This window comes from Ostrea edulis, chromosome 5, assembly GCF_947568905.1.
Source record: "Ostrea edulis chromosome 5, xbOstEdul1.1, whole genome shotgun sequence".
Lineage (NCBI taxonomy): Eukaryota > Metazoa > Mollusca > Bivalvia > Ostreida > Ostreidae > Ostrea > Ostrea edulis.
The window spans coordinates 12,745,314-12,763,993 of record NC_079168.1 but is presented as its reverse complement, the minus strand read 5'-3'; the positions used below and the strand labels follow the sequence as shown (position 1 = coordinate 12,763,993).

The 18,680-nt window shown below is 33.9% G+C and overlaps 1 protein-coding gene across 4 annotated transcripts in view; it reads right to left on the bottom strand.

The window, feature by feature from the left end:
• Positions 1–18,680, bottom strand: part of LOC125652045 (ADAMTS-like protein 4) — a 36,442-nt gene that overhangs the window by 15,713 nt on the left and 2,049 nt on the right. For 2 of the 4 annotated variants that reach the window (XM_048880942.2, XM_048880945.2), the window contains exons 1-3: positions 9,223–12,064; positions 9,053–9,128; positions 2,169–2,296 (exon numbers count right to left, since the gene is read on the bottom strand). In XM_048880942.2, the coding sequence (XP_048736899.2) occupies positions 2,169–2,296; positions 9,053–9,128; positions 9,223–9,242 (224 nt within the window). In that variant the 5' untranslated portion in view covers positions 9,243–12,064. Of the gene's footprint in view, positions 1–2,168; positions 2,297–9,052; positions 9,129–9,222; positions 12,065–18,680 lie in introns of those variants that run through there. The other 2 variants (XM_048880944.2, XM_056166739.1) reach the window with 1 other exon arrangement.

Here is an 18,680-nt window from a genome sequence, read left to right as displayed (position 1 = left end):
AAGAATAAACGAAGAGATTAGCAAAACACTTTTCACCACTACTAAACAGGCCGTCTCCCCAGGAGACAGCTATCATCCTCAAGCAGATGGAAGTTCCTACAATGAGATAAAGAATCCACAAAGCAACAGGTCCAGCCCAGCCAAGATTACATCTGTAGCTAGCTAAATCCCACAATTTATCAAAATTATTAGCGAAGTAAAATCTGAGAAAAGGCTCTGTAGTCAAGGTCCAAAATAAAAGTGGCCTGAACCTTTCAAATAATCATCGAGGGAGGGATCATTTTACTTTTGGTGTAAAGAAAGGTACTAGTAGAACGGTAATTCTGGAAAGAATGAGATTAAGGAGTTGATAGACTCAAACAGCAAACTGATGTACATGTAGTAGAAAAGAGATTTCTCGTAAAGATCGAATTAATACGCTGAGACTCAGCATCAAGCAATCTTTGAAGTGCAACATTTCGCTTTACATAAAAATGTGAAATTTCTGAGGGACCATGCTAGTACAAAAGAGAAATTTGAAAAGGCTATAAACATTTTAAAAGAGTTTTTCAGGAAAAAACAGAGACTGAATTTTTCACATATTAGTTGGAGATGGCATAAGGCAGCTGAAACTTGCAAAACTGCTCATAAAAAAGAAAATAGACATTTGTTCTTAAAATGTAGCTATCACACACCACCAAAATTAAAATAAAAGATTTTGTGAAGCACTGTCGTAAGAATGCAATAGAATGACAAAGAGGTGACAAAGAAACCAATAATACGTGACAAAGTAATCAATAATAGGTGACGAAGTAATCAATGATAGGTGACGAAGTGACCAATAATAGGTGACAAAGTAATCATTGATAGGTGATGAAGTAATCAATGATAGGTGACGAAGTGACCAATAATAGGTGACGAAGTAATCAATGATAAGTGACGAAGTAACCAATGATAGGTGACAAAGTAATCATTGATAGGTGATGAAGTAATCAATGATAGGTGAAAAAGTAATCAATGATAGGTGACGAAGTAACCAATGATAGGTGACGAAGTAATCAATGATAGGTGACAAAGTAATCAATAATAGGTGACGAAGTAACCAATGATAGGTGACGAAGTAATCAATGATAGGTGACAAAGTAATCAATAATAGGTGACGAAGTAACCAATGATAGGTGACGAAGTGACCAATGATAGGTGACAAAGTAATCAATGATAGGTGACGAAGTAATCATTGATAGGTGAAAAAGTAATCAATGATAGGTGACGAAGTAACCAATATTATTTTCACAGATTTTTAAACCCCGTTCTACGGCTATTATGATACCTCATGAGGCATCAGCATATGGGTTATTTGACAAGTATATCAACGTCATAAAGACAACTCACTATGGGATTTCATGTCGTGTGTTTCACGGAGGTAAATTACCAGCGGTGTTTGATGTTAAGACTGAGGTCAGACAGGGCTGCCTTTTCTTTTCTAGACCTGGATAATAACTGGTCGGTTTTGACTTTGCCAACGACCTTTTTTACATATTAGAAAGTATATACAGAGCCATTCAACGGTGACTGAGACAAGGGATTCAGTGACAGAAACTTAAAAAGCTTCATAGTATCGCTATACTCAAGATCAAACAGAAAGACTGAGAGGTTGCGGAAGTAACATCGCTTACACCATTAGGAAGTGCATACTAATAAGGGTCAAGATACAAATAATCAAGATCTGGAATTCAATAGAAATATCAACACGAACAAAGATCAGACTCAATATCAACACGAACAAAGATCAGACTCAATATCAACACGAACAAAGATCAGACTCAATATCAACACGAACAAAGATCAGACTCAATATCAACACGAGCAAAGATTAGACTCTGAAGCAATAATGTAAAATCAGAGAAAAAACAAAGATGTCGAATTCAGCAGTTTTCTTTATCGTTATATATATCTTATCGTCACGATTAAGAGGTTTCTCTTACCCATACTTTAGTTGATATTGACATAATATTTTATCTAGATCGATGTCAACATCGACTTCATTATTTCTCTAAATTGATGTCAATATCGACTTCATTATTTCTCTATATCGATGGTGATAACATCGTCCATTCCGCCAGTAGTAGCTGTCTCGGGCACCTGTAGAAGTGTGTAACAATTTATCAGCACTAAAAGTGGTTCCTTACTTTTCCAAACACTCCCTGGTTCGTGACGACACACCGGTACCGCACTCAGCGTTACACGATGACCAATCACTCCACTGGCTCCAGCGTTCACGTGAATGGCCGTGCCTCGATCTGGCGTGATGATTTGACTGAAAACAGAACAGCAGCTCTTAAAGTATGGTCTAAAATTCAAGGTTTCATTTCTCAATTCAATTCAATTTATTCGCTCAAACCATGTTAAACGGTACATGAGATACAAGAAATATAATACATGCAAAAGGTTCATATATGGAACAATGCAACTTTATTAGATACCAGAGGGGAACATAAAATACAATATATGTATAAATAAACATAATAGTAAGACATTTAAGAGATAACAGAAGAACAATTACGAAGAACAACAGACAATTTCAAAAATATGAGAAATAAAAACACAGATATTTCTTAATATTTTCATATCTTGAGTTGACAATAATAGATTAGAAAACTTCAGAATATTGGTCTTTCATTTTAAAAAATTGCCTATGTATTTTTTCCTTAATTGTGAAAAAGTTGACCACTGTTAAATAATATGGAATTCATCTACAATGACTTTTTTTCTTTCCCACAGGAAGTCAAACTACCAGAAATTTTGTATGCTGAATTGAAATTTGTACCTTGTGTGGAACAAATAATTGAAAAATTCCATATTGACTGATTGGATCCCCCCCCCCCCCCCTTGATAATGAAACAGAGCCCAAGTGTGGCTTATATTGTACAAATGCAAAACAAATCAATGTACGATGTTGTTGGTATATAAACATAAAAGGATAAATGCTGTCTAAACTTATAAAATCCGTTTCTCCAGTGAGTTCTGATACATATGATCTAACCTCAGGGACGTCAATTCATTTTGAGAATTTCACAAAGATGATTGCTAATGAATTATTGTTTTATCTTCAACGCAGGTGTGCTAATAAAATGTTGTCTTTATATTTTCAACATTTGCTTCATTATTGCTGTGAGGCATCTTACACTCGATGAATCTTCGTCTACAAATTGAACATCACTGTGATGTAACTTTTAATTACGTGAGCATTTTCAAAGACTTGTACCATGTACCAATGAAATGAAAATAACATATTTTGTCATTTTGTGGCACTCAGGTGCCTTGGAATGTTTTAGTTATTTTTTCAATTTTTGCAAGAGTAAAACGAGACAAAATGTAAAGAAAACATTTAAGGAGAAGCTGAGGAAGAAAACTCGGTAAATAACAGCAACTGGTGCTTGAGCATTTTATTATTATTTTAAGAGATGAACACGTTTACCATTGACATTAAAAATTTCAAATTAGTAACAGATTTTTACGTCATGACAAGAACATGCTAAGACCATACTAGACTTTCAATCATCCATTTATGTCATTAATGAGTTTTATAAGTTATACACTTACATCAGATGCTTATAATTCTTAAGATATGTCACCCAGACTCCAACAATTTTAGTGATTTTAATCAAATTGGCAATTAACTTTTACAAACTCTTTCCTGTGTTCAAAATTTATAAAAAAAAAAAAAAAAAAAAAAAAAAAAAACCATTCTGGAGCGTGGTGGTTAAAAACCTTAACACAAGATTATATACATACGTAGATATTTTATACAGAGAAACCCTACACCTTCGATAATGTATGTAGTTACGTTGTACACACCTGCAATAACGCATAGTTACGTTGTACACACCTGTGATAACTTGTGTAGTTACGTCGTCAAAACCTGTTATAACTTGTGTAGTTACGTCGTCAACACCTGTGATAACCTGTGTAGTTACGTTGTACACACCTGTTATAACCTGTGTAGTTACGTTGTACACACCTGTTATAACTTGTGTAGTTACGTCGTCAACACCTGTGATAACCTGTGTAGTTACGTTGTACACACCTGTTATAACCTGTGTAGTTACGTTGTACACACCTGTTATAACTTGTGTAGTTACGTCGTCAACACCTGTGATAACCTGTGTAGTTACGTTGTACACACCTGTTATAACCTGTGTAGTTACGTTGTACACACCTGTTATAACCTGTGTAGTTACGTTGTACACACCTGTGATAACGTGTTGTTACGTTGTACACACCTGTTATAACCTGTGTAGTTACGTTGTACACACCTGTTATAACCTGTGTAGTTACGGTGTACACACCTGTGATAACTTGTGTAGTTACGTTGTACACACCTGTGATAACCATTGTAATTACATTGTACACACCTGTGATAACTTGTGTAGTTACATTGTACACACCTGTGATAACTTGTGTAGTTACGTTGTACACACCTGTTATAACCTGTGTAGTTACGGTGTACACACCTGTGATAACTTGTGTAGTTACATTGTACACACTTGTGATAGCCTGTGTAGTTACGTTGTACACACCTGTGATAATCTGTGTAGTTACGTTGTACACATGTGATAACCTGTGTAGTTGCATTGTGCACACCTGTGATAACTTTTGTAGTTACGTTGTACACACCTGTGATAATCTGTGTAGTTATGTTGTACACACCTGTGATAATCTGTGTAGTTACGTTGTACACACCTGTGATAATCTGTGTAGTTACGTTGTACACACCTTTTTGTATGTATACTACTCACTCCTTTCTCTAAGGACACTTGATATAAAATAAAAATGGACGCATGGGTTGGTATACATGTACATGTGAATTTTTTGGTTCAGTTCGGTTGCAATATGTGCAAATATAAAATTCCTGTACAAAGATGAGGGACTTTTAAAATTTCTATGATGTTCAAAAGTTGAAATATAATACCTCCCCCTACATGACTCTACATAAATTTCCCCCCACTTTGTTGGACTTGATAGAAAAATCATGGGAATGAATTACATTCCATAGGGTAAATTGTTTTCATTTTACTTATAAAACCATAAATTTAGTTTTCGTTTTCATCATTTTGAGAAAAAAAACAGCTTTGCAACAATTGTCGTTAAGGCATGTTTTGAATAAAACAAGAAAATACATATACCTGTCTGATAATAGATACCTCTATATTGAAAACGAGAGGATTTTACAACACGAACAAGTTTTATCCTATCTCTGAGGTGCAGGTGCTGAAATAATTTCGTTGGAATAGATCAAGGTATGTTTTATAACTTAATCCTAAATGAAGGTAGGAAATTGCTTAGTAGAAATGCTTCAGTTAAAGGAAAATTACTCCGTCATTGATAAAACTGGTCTAATTATGGGGTTTATATAGCTTAATTTTCGGATCAAATCGACAACTGGTGATAAAAAAATTCTCATTTATTCTATTTTCTCACAGACCCTACTGGTGATGTTTAAGATGTAGGGTATGCGGCACAGGCAGATTCATTCAAGTAGCACTTCAAACACATTATTCAAGGGAAGTTTATTGTCCGATAAATTAAGTTAAGTCCGTACCTGAGGGTCACTCTACAAAGAAAAAAATCTGCGTTTAAAGACATTGGATATTTTAAGTCCCCGTACTTATTAAAGAAACTGAAGGACATTTCTCAGTGAAAATAATTGTGATCACATTCTAGTAATCATTATAAGATTGCTACAACAGGTAAAACAGGTTAATATTCTGTTAAATGTAGAGCAGCATTTACTCTCTTCCAATCCATTGCAAGTCGTGTCTTAGTGATTACTTACGTTCTCGGAGGACGGGGCATTGTTGTTGACGCATCTCTCTCTTTGTCTGTCTAGTCATTACTTTTGAACTTTACAAGACATGAATTTCATAAATGGCGAAAGAAAGTTCCAAGTCAAAGCTATATTAATTCAAGATGAAGCTTATATGTTTCAGTCCGAGTCGTCTTTGTATTCTTAACAACATTTAAACTTCACTGCATTCGGAACCATAACGTTTCTTAACATATCAGACTCTAGTCTATGTTCCTGAACACATCTAGTCTATGTTCCTGAACACATCTAGTCTATGTTCCTGAACAGATCTAGTTTATCCATATAAAAAGTAACTATTGCTTTAGAATGCACCACTATACATATTTTGAACATGCTATTTTAATCTATAGATATTCAATGTCCTTTTTGAACTTTAATTCATGTACCTAAATATATTCAATGTGCTAATTTAACTTTAAATAATGTACAGCATTTTAATCTCACAGCATTTCGAATACATCGATAGATAATTGCTACGAAAAAGTTGTTATCATTCGTTTTACCCAATGTTCAATAACAGTTGTATGGAATCTTCATGTTGCATTACATAGACAGAGAAATTCCCCAGATTAATGAATTGATAGTGTTTGTATATATACATTTACATGCAATTTGTGTTAACTTGAAATCAGAAACAACACAAAGTGTGGGTGTAAAATGTTTGAAAACGAACCAAATGGCAGCAAATTATGTAACGAAGATTAGGGAAGGTCTACCGATCGTGAAGATATTCGGTTATGTTTTTTGAGGTTTTGGAAACTATGTCGGAATATTCTTGTCATATGGATCTATGATCGCAATCTATAAACTTCTGTAGCAAGGTTAACGGTATTGAATATGAAGACATAACTCGGTGAAAATTATCTCTTTTACCTAGACTAGAAATATACCCTAGATATGATCAATCTAAAATTCTAAATATTGATGATGAAGAGAGAATTTTCATTTTATTTTCTTATATCAGCGAGGGTATTACAAGTATTCGGGGGTTATATGGCCAAAACTGCTGAATCAGTGGTTATTTCAATCAAATAATGTTCATACAGGTGAACTAAATATAACCTATCTATGATTGGATCCGCAGACTTGTTATTCCGGAATGACAATTAATAGAAACTCCGTCTGCGACGTAGGCGCATGTGTTTACACGATAACCACAAACTTCTAATAGTGCACATTGACTATTAAAATAGCTGTTTTATTTTGAAGACATGTAAGTGAGTGCATTCATATCAGTTTTATTGCACATACATACACGATGAAAGTATACAAAGGAAAGATAAAACGTCTGAAATACACGCACAATTATACATATCATAAAACCCTCTTTTACATCAATATTATGTTTAGTTGATCTGCACTTGGTACATGTGTATTATATCGCTTGTGTTGATATTTCTGATGGGAAATTGTTTGAAATATGAAGACTGCAAGATAGAAGTAAAGGACTGTTTCTAGTCTGTATGATGTAAATTTTTCTTACCGATTTTCAACATGTACGAATCAATATAAATGAAATGAAAGCAAAACAAATGTGGTAAAGCAAATGAAAGTTGATGAATTACATTTAGCTTTAGTCCATAGACAGCATCGAAAATAATTTCGCTCAAATCTGGACCACATCAGTTATATGTACAATGCCAAGGTAAAGCTAGACTTCAAACAAGCTAATCCAGTAAATATTAAGTATTTAATGTATACCCAAAGGAGACTGAACAATTTTGAATGATATAAATCAAGAGAAATGTTTACTGTTAAATAATGATGTAAATGAAATAGATCAAATTCACGTGACTGATAAAGTGATTAGAAGCCGATTTTTTGCACTTAAAATTTTTTAGAAGAGTAATTCTCCCTTGATAAACTATTTTAAAAAAATTATAGACGTCAATGTAAAATTCAAGGTGAAATAAATCAAGCACTAATCAAAATTTTGTAAATTCCAATAGTGAATTTATTTCTATTTTATAAACCCATCAAAATGATGTCGTGATTACAAAATTTACACCATCCATATATTAGATATGAAATACATTGAATACCTTAACCTCAAATGCTAAGGACCTCATGACTTTTCTGTACATAACGAAGCGTTATCGTTCTACCGTTAGTGGCGGATCTAGAGGGGGGGGGGGGTACCGGAATTGCACCCCTCATTGTTGAATTTTATTTTTTTTAAAAGGGTCATTTTTGCTATATAGGTACAAACTTGGCTCGCAACAAATTCTCTGAAAATACTCTATATCCGCCACTTGTCCTTGTCAGTTAAGGAAGTTAGCCCCTGAGCTTTTTAGCACAACTGCGCAGGATGCTGTAACAAAGTATTTTCTGGTTCAATACTGAACCCATTGGTGCAAACATATTACACATCAATTACTGAACCCTATCCAGTTCAAAATTTTGAGTCAATTCAACTTTTGAAAGGGTTGGGCGGGGACTATGTTTTGTGGCGGAAGGATTTATTAATCAAAGCCTTCAAAATTTGCAAGATTTTACAGTTTTTGTTTCATCCAATATATCTTCTATTTTAACTCCCCTATACGTGTATTTGAGTCTTACAAGTAGTTGAGACTTGGAACTAATTTATATATTGTAATTTACTCGTATTAATTTGGTTTATATATTTTTCCAAACAGAGCACCGATTCTTTAAAAAGTCGAAATTAATTTACTAGTACTCGAAATTTTGTATAAAAATTCAGTATTTTAGCCAATACTTTTTAAAAAAAAAATCTATAATCCCCACCTTTTTTAGTTCCATTTTAAATTTTAAGACAAGACTTTGAAATATATGTGGAATTTTAGAAATTAACATTATTCCTAATACATGTGCATGTATGTCCTTTTAAACTTTCATATCATGAATTTTTCTGTATATCAAGTGCCAAAAGGTAATTATCTTTTTCCACTACTAGTATTAAACCTTTTTAATATCTGTATTGTTAAAACACATGACTATGTATCTATTTCATGTTGTATGGACACCAACAAACAGTTTATACGAATAAATCTCGAGTAAATTTTAAGTGTAAAAAGGTCATGTTTAAAACACTGTAGCTCAATAACAAACATTATAACCCCAGTTTTTCTTTTTAATTTCCTAATTCTCCTTCCATCTAGAAATCAAAAACATACTTCCCAAAAACATGACAATACTACAAATCTCAGGTGCGAACCTATCTAAGCTCAAATCAAATACACTTACCCCGTGTCTCCTGGCGCTGGTTGCAGATAGTTGAAGAAGGGAGAAACAAGCGACCAGAAACGGAGCGGCAAGCAACCTGTCCGTGTAGGGAAAAAAATGACCTTTTAGAGGAATAGATCTGTTGGTTTTTTAAAAAAAACATATATTCAATTAGAAACATAAAGTCTTACCTGTATACAATGACAGTCATTATTTTACTCAAATATATTCCTTTCCATTTCAGAGTTGAATTGTAATAACAATATAAATTGTGATAATATAACAAGGGCGTCCTTGAAACACAATATCATATGCAACGATATCCGTATAAAGTCGATGAAAATAGAAATGGTCAATAATTGCGAGTACAGCCTTTTCCTTCAAAATTAATAGATTAAGAACTTAAAACGCGAACGATTTCGATTTCTCTCCACTAAAGTGACTCATTAATAGAAGCATGTATTTCCGGATTGTTGGGCCAGTGTTGTGGCGTTTTGAAATTCCTTTGATGCATAATTCTTATTGAAACACGATCTCATTATGCAATCTTTTTCTGTATAAAGCACTAGATAACATTGGTATTGTCTTTAACAAATGCTTTTTCAATTGCAGTCACCCTTAGGAAAACAGGACATTTTACAGAAGAACAAGAAACTTCAATCTGATTATTTGGTAATAGGAAGTGGTGCTTAAAAGTGTCAAAAACTGGCCCCAGAATCTTGTCTTCGGATATTCTCCGGAACTGCGCAGAATGTGCACTTCTGAAACTTCGACATATCTGTAAAAGTACAGATATGCTTATGTTTCTGATCGCGAAGCCAACGATGGAGACATTTTTCATCATCGATAAAACTTTTTTGCATAGTTTACTTTCCATAATATGAGCTTACATAAAAATTTGTCGAAATTCCAATCAAAAGTTTGGAACCTTTTCTGTAAAACTGTTATATTTTGTGGATTAGATACTGTATACTGGTAGGTGCCATTATACCTTATCTTGCATATTAAATTAGTAATTATACAAATTGAATGGACCATCTCCTCCATTCTGTTTGATTTTGTGAGAGAAGGCACTTTTTCAATGTATGTATACAAGTATGCGTTAATAAACGTTTAAATAGTTCTACCGTATGTCATATTTATTAAGAAATATTTCTTAATTTAATTTTTTAAGTCTATGAAATATCACAGAGATCGCTTGTTTGTAGGTGGATGAAATATTTGAGAAATGTCGATAGCATGCAATAACAGAGATACGGTACCATTTTATCGTACGCTCAGAACACAAACAAGAATGTCTTGCCCCCACACGGGCTACACGGACGATCGTCCTACCGAGCCGCTTTACATCGGTTTGAACTTTTTTAAATTTCATTTTATTATTTATTTTTATATTTCATAAACAATACCGAGACAACTTTAAGCTTACATTTCAAAAAGTATTTGGTTTTTGAAAATCTTTTGCGTTGTGATAGTTTTCAGAAATAGCTGTCTAATTTTTTTGCCTGTTTTTTACAGTATTTGCATTCGTTCTGATTACAACAAGTTAATGTTTAAACTTTACTGTGAAATTTTTCGTTATAGCACAATTGATTCACTTCACGTACAAGACATTATCTATGACGATGTAAAAATATCATTGACACACTAGATAAACATACGTTTACAGTATATATACTTTTTCATGAATAAAAACAAATTTAAAAGAAGATTTGCAAGAGAAAAGTTTGGGAAAACGTGTATATGAGATAATCTGTTTCGTAAAGTTTTTCAGCTTTTACGACAAATGAAACGGGGTCTGCAAGATATTTTGATAGTATTGTGAATATTTTTGATGAGAGAGAGGCAATGAAAGTTCACTCTCATAGCAACTAAACTCCTTGGTTAAAGTTGACAAAACTGAAAATTCTCTGATTTATTACCCTGGGAAGTTTCGGCACCTGGTGTTAAAATTTAAACAATCTGTGAGAAATACTTCATTACATTCGTTAAGTGATCGTACATTTTGTTAAGTTCCCGCCAGGTGGGAAAGATTTTCAAATTTACATTAGAACAATTTCTTAATTGAAGATAAGAAGTCAATTACGTTTAAACAATGCCACATAGAACGCAGAGGTATTCCCCACGTAATTGGCATCGCCGCTAAAAATTGGTAATACGAAGCTTCTCCACCGTTCCCATTTTGGCCAAGTAACAAGTTCTGTATTCAAAAATATACAGACTATTGAAACGAAACCATCTGACGATGCTAATGATGACAATCTCCCCGAGTTGGTGCTAGTTCTATTTTATAGCCGAGTTGTGCTAATAACAATATCATAAGAATCAATGTTTGTTTTTGCTTCTTCTTTTTTTTTTTTTTTTAAATTTGTCTGTATTTTATTCTTATTCATATTTACTTACTTGAGTAAAATAATGTATAAGCATGGGCTAGGTTGACATATACCGGCATACCTGCAGTAATACCGGGAGTCCATTGGGTGTGATTATAATTAAGTGTTCGCTTCCAGCCATTAGATGTGGTAATTAATATCTGCTTTTATCATTGTCCTCTGCAGTGTTCGACCCAACCACCTCTATTAACACGAAGACCCTTTGATTCACTATTGCTTTATTTTGTACTATATAAACTTGGTGACTTATTTTTAGCTTCATAAAACCTAACCCTATAGATACATGGTAGTAAGAACGTCAGATTGGGTTCAGAACGTCTTCCTATTTAGAAACAAAAGCTCTCAGAATTCACCAAAATAGGTTAATATCAAACCCAATTAAATTTAGCAAGCTCGATTTTTCTTCTTAAACGATCAAACCACTTTGACTACATTTTCTTCGAAAATTTATCATTAGAGGAACAGAAGAGTAACTACTCGCCAGAATCGATTGTCGATTTTGCATGTCGACAATTTTAAATGAGGTTCAGGATTTAGAAAAGACGCTTAAAATGGACAAATACAAGAAACAGACACCCAAAAAAAGCTGACAAAATATTTTTTTAAAACCAACAACATGTGAAAATGAAGACTACTATGTAATAAACAAAGGCAGAGAATTCATCAAAAGTATCAAAAACACTCTTACAACAGAGCATGTGGCCCTGCAGTTGTCAACTCTGATTTGTTTGCAAACTGAGTGATAGCTTTCAAGAGAAGATTTAAATGCTATCAGATTTCTTCGATAAAGGTACATTTTTTGCGAGTCTCCACATACAAATGTTGTTTTCTAAGCAGATTACGTTCAACTGTTTGTGTTGTAGCTCTAACTGAGAAAAGAGAAAATCTGCTAGTCATTGCTAATACACAATACAACATATTTCACAATTTCCAATACGATGTTACGCTAGTTGAACTTTTTTTTATTTGTATTTAGTAAATTTAAAAAAAAAATTAGGAACATGAAATAAATTTGTAGATAATTTAAAGTAGAATTTGATCTTATCAGCGGCTATATACCATACAATCAATATTATATTGTTATTGAGGTAGCGATACGTTACTTCAATTTAGATATTTCCGTCGATTTCAGCAGATTTTGATGCGCGTGCACTGGATGAAACGAAAGGTCTCGAATTCTGAATCATAACGTTTCCGAAAAGCCATGGGCTTCGTCCTATAAAATCTGTTTCTACTCTAGATCACTGATTCAATTCATAAATTCATGAATGGAGGTCAATGCGATGAAATACTAATACATGCATGTCATATCGATTTTTCGTGGACTACTTTTGATATTATCTTCATATAGATTGAATGGTGGCATATATTTCTGTCCCCTATATGCAGGACGAATTATGTCAACATGCGAGAAAAGTATGTCAACATGAAATATAATTATGTCAACATGCGAGAAAAGTATGTCAACATGAAATATGATTATGTCAACATGCAAGATAATTATGTGGGCATGCAAGATAATCGTGTGGACATGCAAGTTATCTATCTGTTTAGATATTTAGAGAATCTGATTTTAATATTGGTGAATCTACTTACCAACGTCAGTATCTGTCATCATACATGTAAGATCCAACAAGCGACTTATTCATGTTGACAAGCGACTTATTCATGTTGACATGCGACTTATTCATGTTGACATGCGACTTATTCATGTTGCCAAGCGACTTATTTATGTTGACATGCGACTTATTCATGTTGACAAGTGACTTATTTATGTCAACATGCAAGATATTTATATCAACATGCGACTTATTCATGTTGACAAGCGACTTATTTATGTTGACATGCGACTTATTCATGTTGACAAGCGACTTATTCATGTTGACAAGCGACTTATTTATGTCAACATGCAAGATATTTATATCAACATGCGACTTATTCATGTTGACAAGCGACTTATTTATGTTGACATGCGACTTATTTATGTCAACATGCAAGATATTTATATCAACATGCGACTTATTCATGTTGAGAAGCGACTTATTTATGTTGACATGCGACTTATTCATGTTGACAAGCGACTTATTTATGTCAACATGCAAGATATTTATATCAACATGCGACTTATTCATGTTGACAAGCGACTTATTTATGTTGACATGCGACTTATTTATGTCAACATGCGACTTATTTATGTCAACATGCAAGATATTTATATCAACATGCGACTTATTCATGTTGACAAGCGACCTATTCATGTTGACATGCGACTTATTCATGTTGACAAGCGACTTATTTATGTCAACATGCAAGATATTTATATCAACATGCGACTTATTCATGTTGACAAGCGACTTATTTATGTTGACATGCGACTTATTCATGTTGACAAGCGACTTATTTATGTCAACATGCAAGATATTTATATCAACATGCGACTTATTCATGTTGACAAGCGACTTATTTATGTCAACATGCAAGATATTAATATCAACATGTGACTTATTCATGTTGACAAGCGACTTATTTATGTTGACATGCGACTTATTCATGTTGACATGCGACTTATTTATGTTGACAAGCGACTTATTTATGTCAACATGCAAGATATTTATATCAACATGCGACTTATTCATGTTGACAAGCGACTTATTTATGTTGACATGCGACTTATTCATGTTGACAAGCGACTTATTTATGTCAACATGCAAGATATTTATATCAACATGCGACTTATTCATGTTGACAAGCGACTTATTTATGTCAACATGCAAGATATTTATATCAACATGTGACTTATTCATGTTGACAAGCGACTTATTTATGTTGACATGCGACTTATTCATGTTGACATGCGACTTATTTATGTTGACAAGCGACTTATTTATGTCAACATGCAAGATATTTATATCAACATGCGACTTATTCATGTTGAGAAGCGACTTATTTATGTTGACATGCGACTTATTTATGTCAACATGCGACTTATTTATGTCAACATGCAAGATATTTATATCAACATGCGACTTATTCATGTTGACAAGCGACTTATTTATGTTGACATGCGACTTATTCATGTTGACAAGCGACTTATTTATGTTGACATGCGACTTATTCATGTTGACAAGCGACTTATTTATGTTGACATGCGACTTATTCATGTTGACATGCGACTTATTTATGTCAACATGCGACTTATTTATGTCAACATGCAAGATATTTATATCAACATGCGACTTATTCATGTTGAGAAGCGACTTATTTATGTTGACATGCGACTTATTCATGTTGACAAGCGACTTATTTATGTCAACATGCAAGATATTTATATCAACATGCGACTTATTCATGTTGACAAGCGACTTATTTATGTCAACATGCAAGATATTTATATCAACATGTGACTTATTCATGTTGACAAGCGACTTATTTATGTCGACATGCGACTTATTCATGTTGACATGCGACTTATTTATGTCGACATGCGACTTATTTATGTCGACATGCAAGATATTTATATCAACATGCGAAATAATTAAGTCGACCTGCAATATACTTATGCGGACATGTGACTTATTTATGTCAACATGTGAAATGATTATGTAGACATGCAACTCATATATGTCAACGTGCGAGATGTTGCTTTTATGTTGACATGACATAGATATCTTGCATGTTGACATAAATAAGTTGCACGTCGACGTAATCAACTCTCTTGTCGACATGAATAAGTCGCATATCAACATAATTATCTCGCATGTTGGCATAAATAAATCGCAAGTCTACATATTATGCTGCATCCAGTATGTATGATGTCAGATACTAGCGTTAGGAAGTAAATTTACTAGCGTCGAAATTAGATTCTCTAGAAAGATTGGTGACTTGCATGCCAACATAATCATCTTGCATGTTGACGTAAATTATCTTGCATATAAAGGGCAGAAATATGCCACCATAAGATTGCACTCATCACACACACACACACACACACACACACACACACACACATATATATATATATATATATATATATATATATATATATATATATATATACTGAGACTCTATTTTTGGAGATATATATATATATATATATATATATATATATATATATATATATATATACTGTTAGTCCGGCAAAAGGGGGGTGGGGGGTCTCACTGCATGGGTCATGTTGGCTTGAGTTCACACCGCATGTCTGAAGTCGCACTTCACCTACGCTGGTGTGTTTTCGTCCCTTCCAGAATATTTCCCTTATATTAAGACTGGGATGTTAAACAATCATTTTACCACGTCCCGCCGATGTAAACTCATTGATGTAAAAATAAGACACCACCACATTGTTCATTGTTGCTTCAACGGGTTCATTGGAGATTTTATACTTTGACATCATGTGCCAGGGGCGGATCCAGGAATTGTGGTTACGGGGGGCGCCTCTTTATGAGGCAGGGGGTCTGAGGGCGAAGCCCTGATGAGGGCCAAGGGGCGAAGCCCCTGGAAGCTCCTGGATTTTACAGATTTTATAGGGCTTGAAATATATCTCCTATTTAGTCTTTTGTACTATTTTCTATCATTTTTGATGAGGTGAAATTAATAAAATGACGCAAATTTTAAGGGTTTTTGGAAAAAATTAAGTTATCCCAATAAAGCAATTCAAGAAATCAATAGATTTTGTCATTTATTTCTCCGGAAGTTGTTTAGTACATTTTTCTAAACAAGATACCACCATTTACCTTAAGTTTGAAAATTTTAGGGGGGGGGGGGGCGCCAGCTGCGCCTCCCTTAAATCCGCCACTGTGTGCAATGGCTACATCTGTCCCCTAAAGCAGAAATGTACTCTTTACGAAAATATCGCCGCAGTAGACTAGAAGTGACCGGGTCGGGATTGTTTGAGAATAATCTCATAGGGGTTCTACTTTAATCTTTATTTGCCTACAAATTATCTCGAATTCTGTGGTTTTTCTCCAGCAAAGTCATCCTATGCGGTCCTCACTTCTTAAATAACTGTGTGTTTTTTGTCATGATGATATTCAAACTATATTTCTAAGTACGACTGATGCAATGATGGAAAGTGAGAGGGATAAAAATAAAATAAAACCTTGAAAAGCCAGAGAGGAAAAAATTAAATAAACATTGGAGAGGAGAAACCATCAGAAGCGCCCGGTACTTATTTTCAATCACGCGTTTCTTTCTGTTTTGATCATTAACACCGTCTCTTACTATCATATCTGCATTCTACGTTCACAAAATTCAGGAACTGATACTTTATTCATTATTAATTGTACATAAATGCCAAAATGTAGACATTAGAAAGACGTATCTAGATTTCATGAGATTTGGTCAGGGAACTTTATCCATTTTTAGGGGGCCCAACTTTCTCCCGCCAGGTGCAGTTGTTTTGCGTTGTGTTTATCAAACGTCACGTGCTGTCACAGATTTTCCAGATTCTGATGGAACTAAACTGATGATATATCTTGCAGACATTCCACTGTATTTTCAGATCACAAAAGTGTGTTGTATTGATATATTCATTTAATGCAACTACCCTCTACGAGAGGTCTTTATATATAATGTTTTAATCATGCTCAGGAATTAAAGTACAAGATTCATGCATAGTTTTGTTTTAGTGTTTATTAAAAAACCATTTTTGCTGGTTTTACCTTCTTCCTCTTTCTCTTTCCTGTTTTAGTTTCTTGTCTATAATTATTTCCTTATATCGGTATAGTAGATTTAAAAAAAAAAATTTAAAACATGTGAAAAGGTTCTTAAACCTCACTTTCTCGAAATAAGTTTTACACCCCCATACCATTTCATTGTATATGTCTACTTGACATAAGTTTCAAATAAAAAAAAATATCTAAGAGGCACTTCAAACCAATTATTCTCATCATGGGTGACTTTTAAGATTCTTTTTTATGATTTCTATTTTTGTACATTTTGAGAACTGGACTTTACATTTTGCATCTTGATTCTTCTATATGATGATCTACACGTCCTTAAAATTCTTCGCCTCTTTTGTCGTCAATGTTTCTTGTGAAGTCTCCTGGCTCTCAATATCCCCTCCCCCTCAGTACCCCCTCCCCCTCCATATAACCTTTGAAGGTTGGCTTTCACTTATCATTACTTTCTGTTATTATAGACTGTAAATGTTCTGTTTCAATATCATGAATAATATACCATCATATAACAACAAACATTGACTGAATGTCTTAAGGACGTCTGTATGTGAGTCAGCTGGAGATGGTTAACAGTCTCTTGTTTTATCTTTAGTTGTTTATCATGATCTTAAGGATGTAAAAAAAAAAAAGCATTTTTCCTTAACTCCACCCTTTGTCACATGTTGCTACTTTGTTCTATTAATTTTTACATGAGGAATTAATTAAAGAAGCTGTTTATAAATAGCGTAACTCTATCATTCAGATTATTATGATACATACACTTTTAATTATGTTTTAGGAATGAATTTTAAACAAGTGCCTCAAACGTTCATGACGTTCAATGCTTTACGTAGCACGTATTTTAAAAAAGTACATTACAATCGTGTGTTAGAAACGAAATCAAAATCACATTTAAATTGATTTCAAACATTTCAAATACTTCAGCGCTCCTCGTTTTTTAACACATTCTCGTTTTCCTGTTTTTACATATCAATATCAAAACACAAGTATGTCACAATTACAAATGTAACATTAAACCAAAGCATGACTATTCCGCTAGAGGAACATTGACGACATAGTCCCTTACATTGCTGTCTGTCGTGCAGGAATTGGCGCAGTGCCCCTCATTAGCAGGTCCTCCTACATGTCAGCCACCAAGGTGCACATTCTCAGACTTTGGTAAAGTAATTATGACGTTTTGTGTTGGAATACACAGATGACATACATAACTGTTTTAAACATAGTACGCAAAATCTTGGCACAGACCTGAACTACCTGTTCGGTGTCAATATCCTTTCTCTGTGTTAACCTTGAAACATACAGACGCATGTACAGTGTAGTAAGTCTTTGAAAAAGAAAAAGAAACTTTGCTTATCTTAGATACAGTCATGATTCAAAGACACAGGGTAAAGGAGCAAAACTTCAAAAGCCTAAACCGTGTAAGAAAGGGTTATAGCTTAGGACACTACAATCGCACATACATCCGGAGGCATACCATGGTTTACGACCTGGGACACTACACTCACACAAACATCCGGGACATACCGTCTTGTCAGACAAAGGACTATACATGATGTGGGCTCTATTTGCCCAACAAAA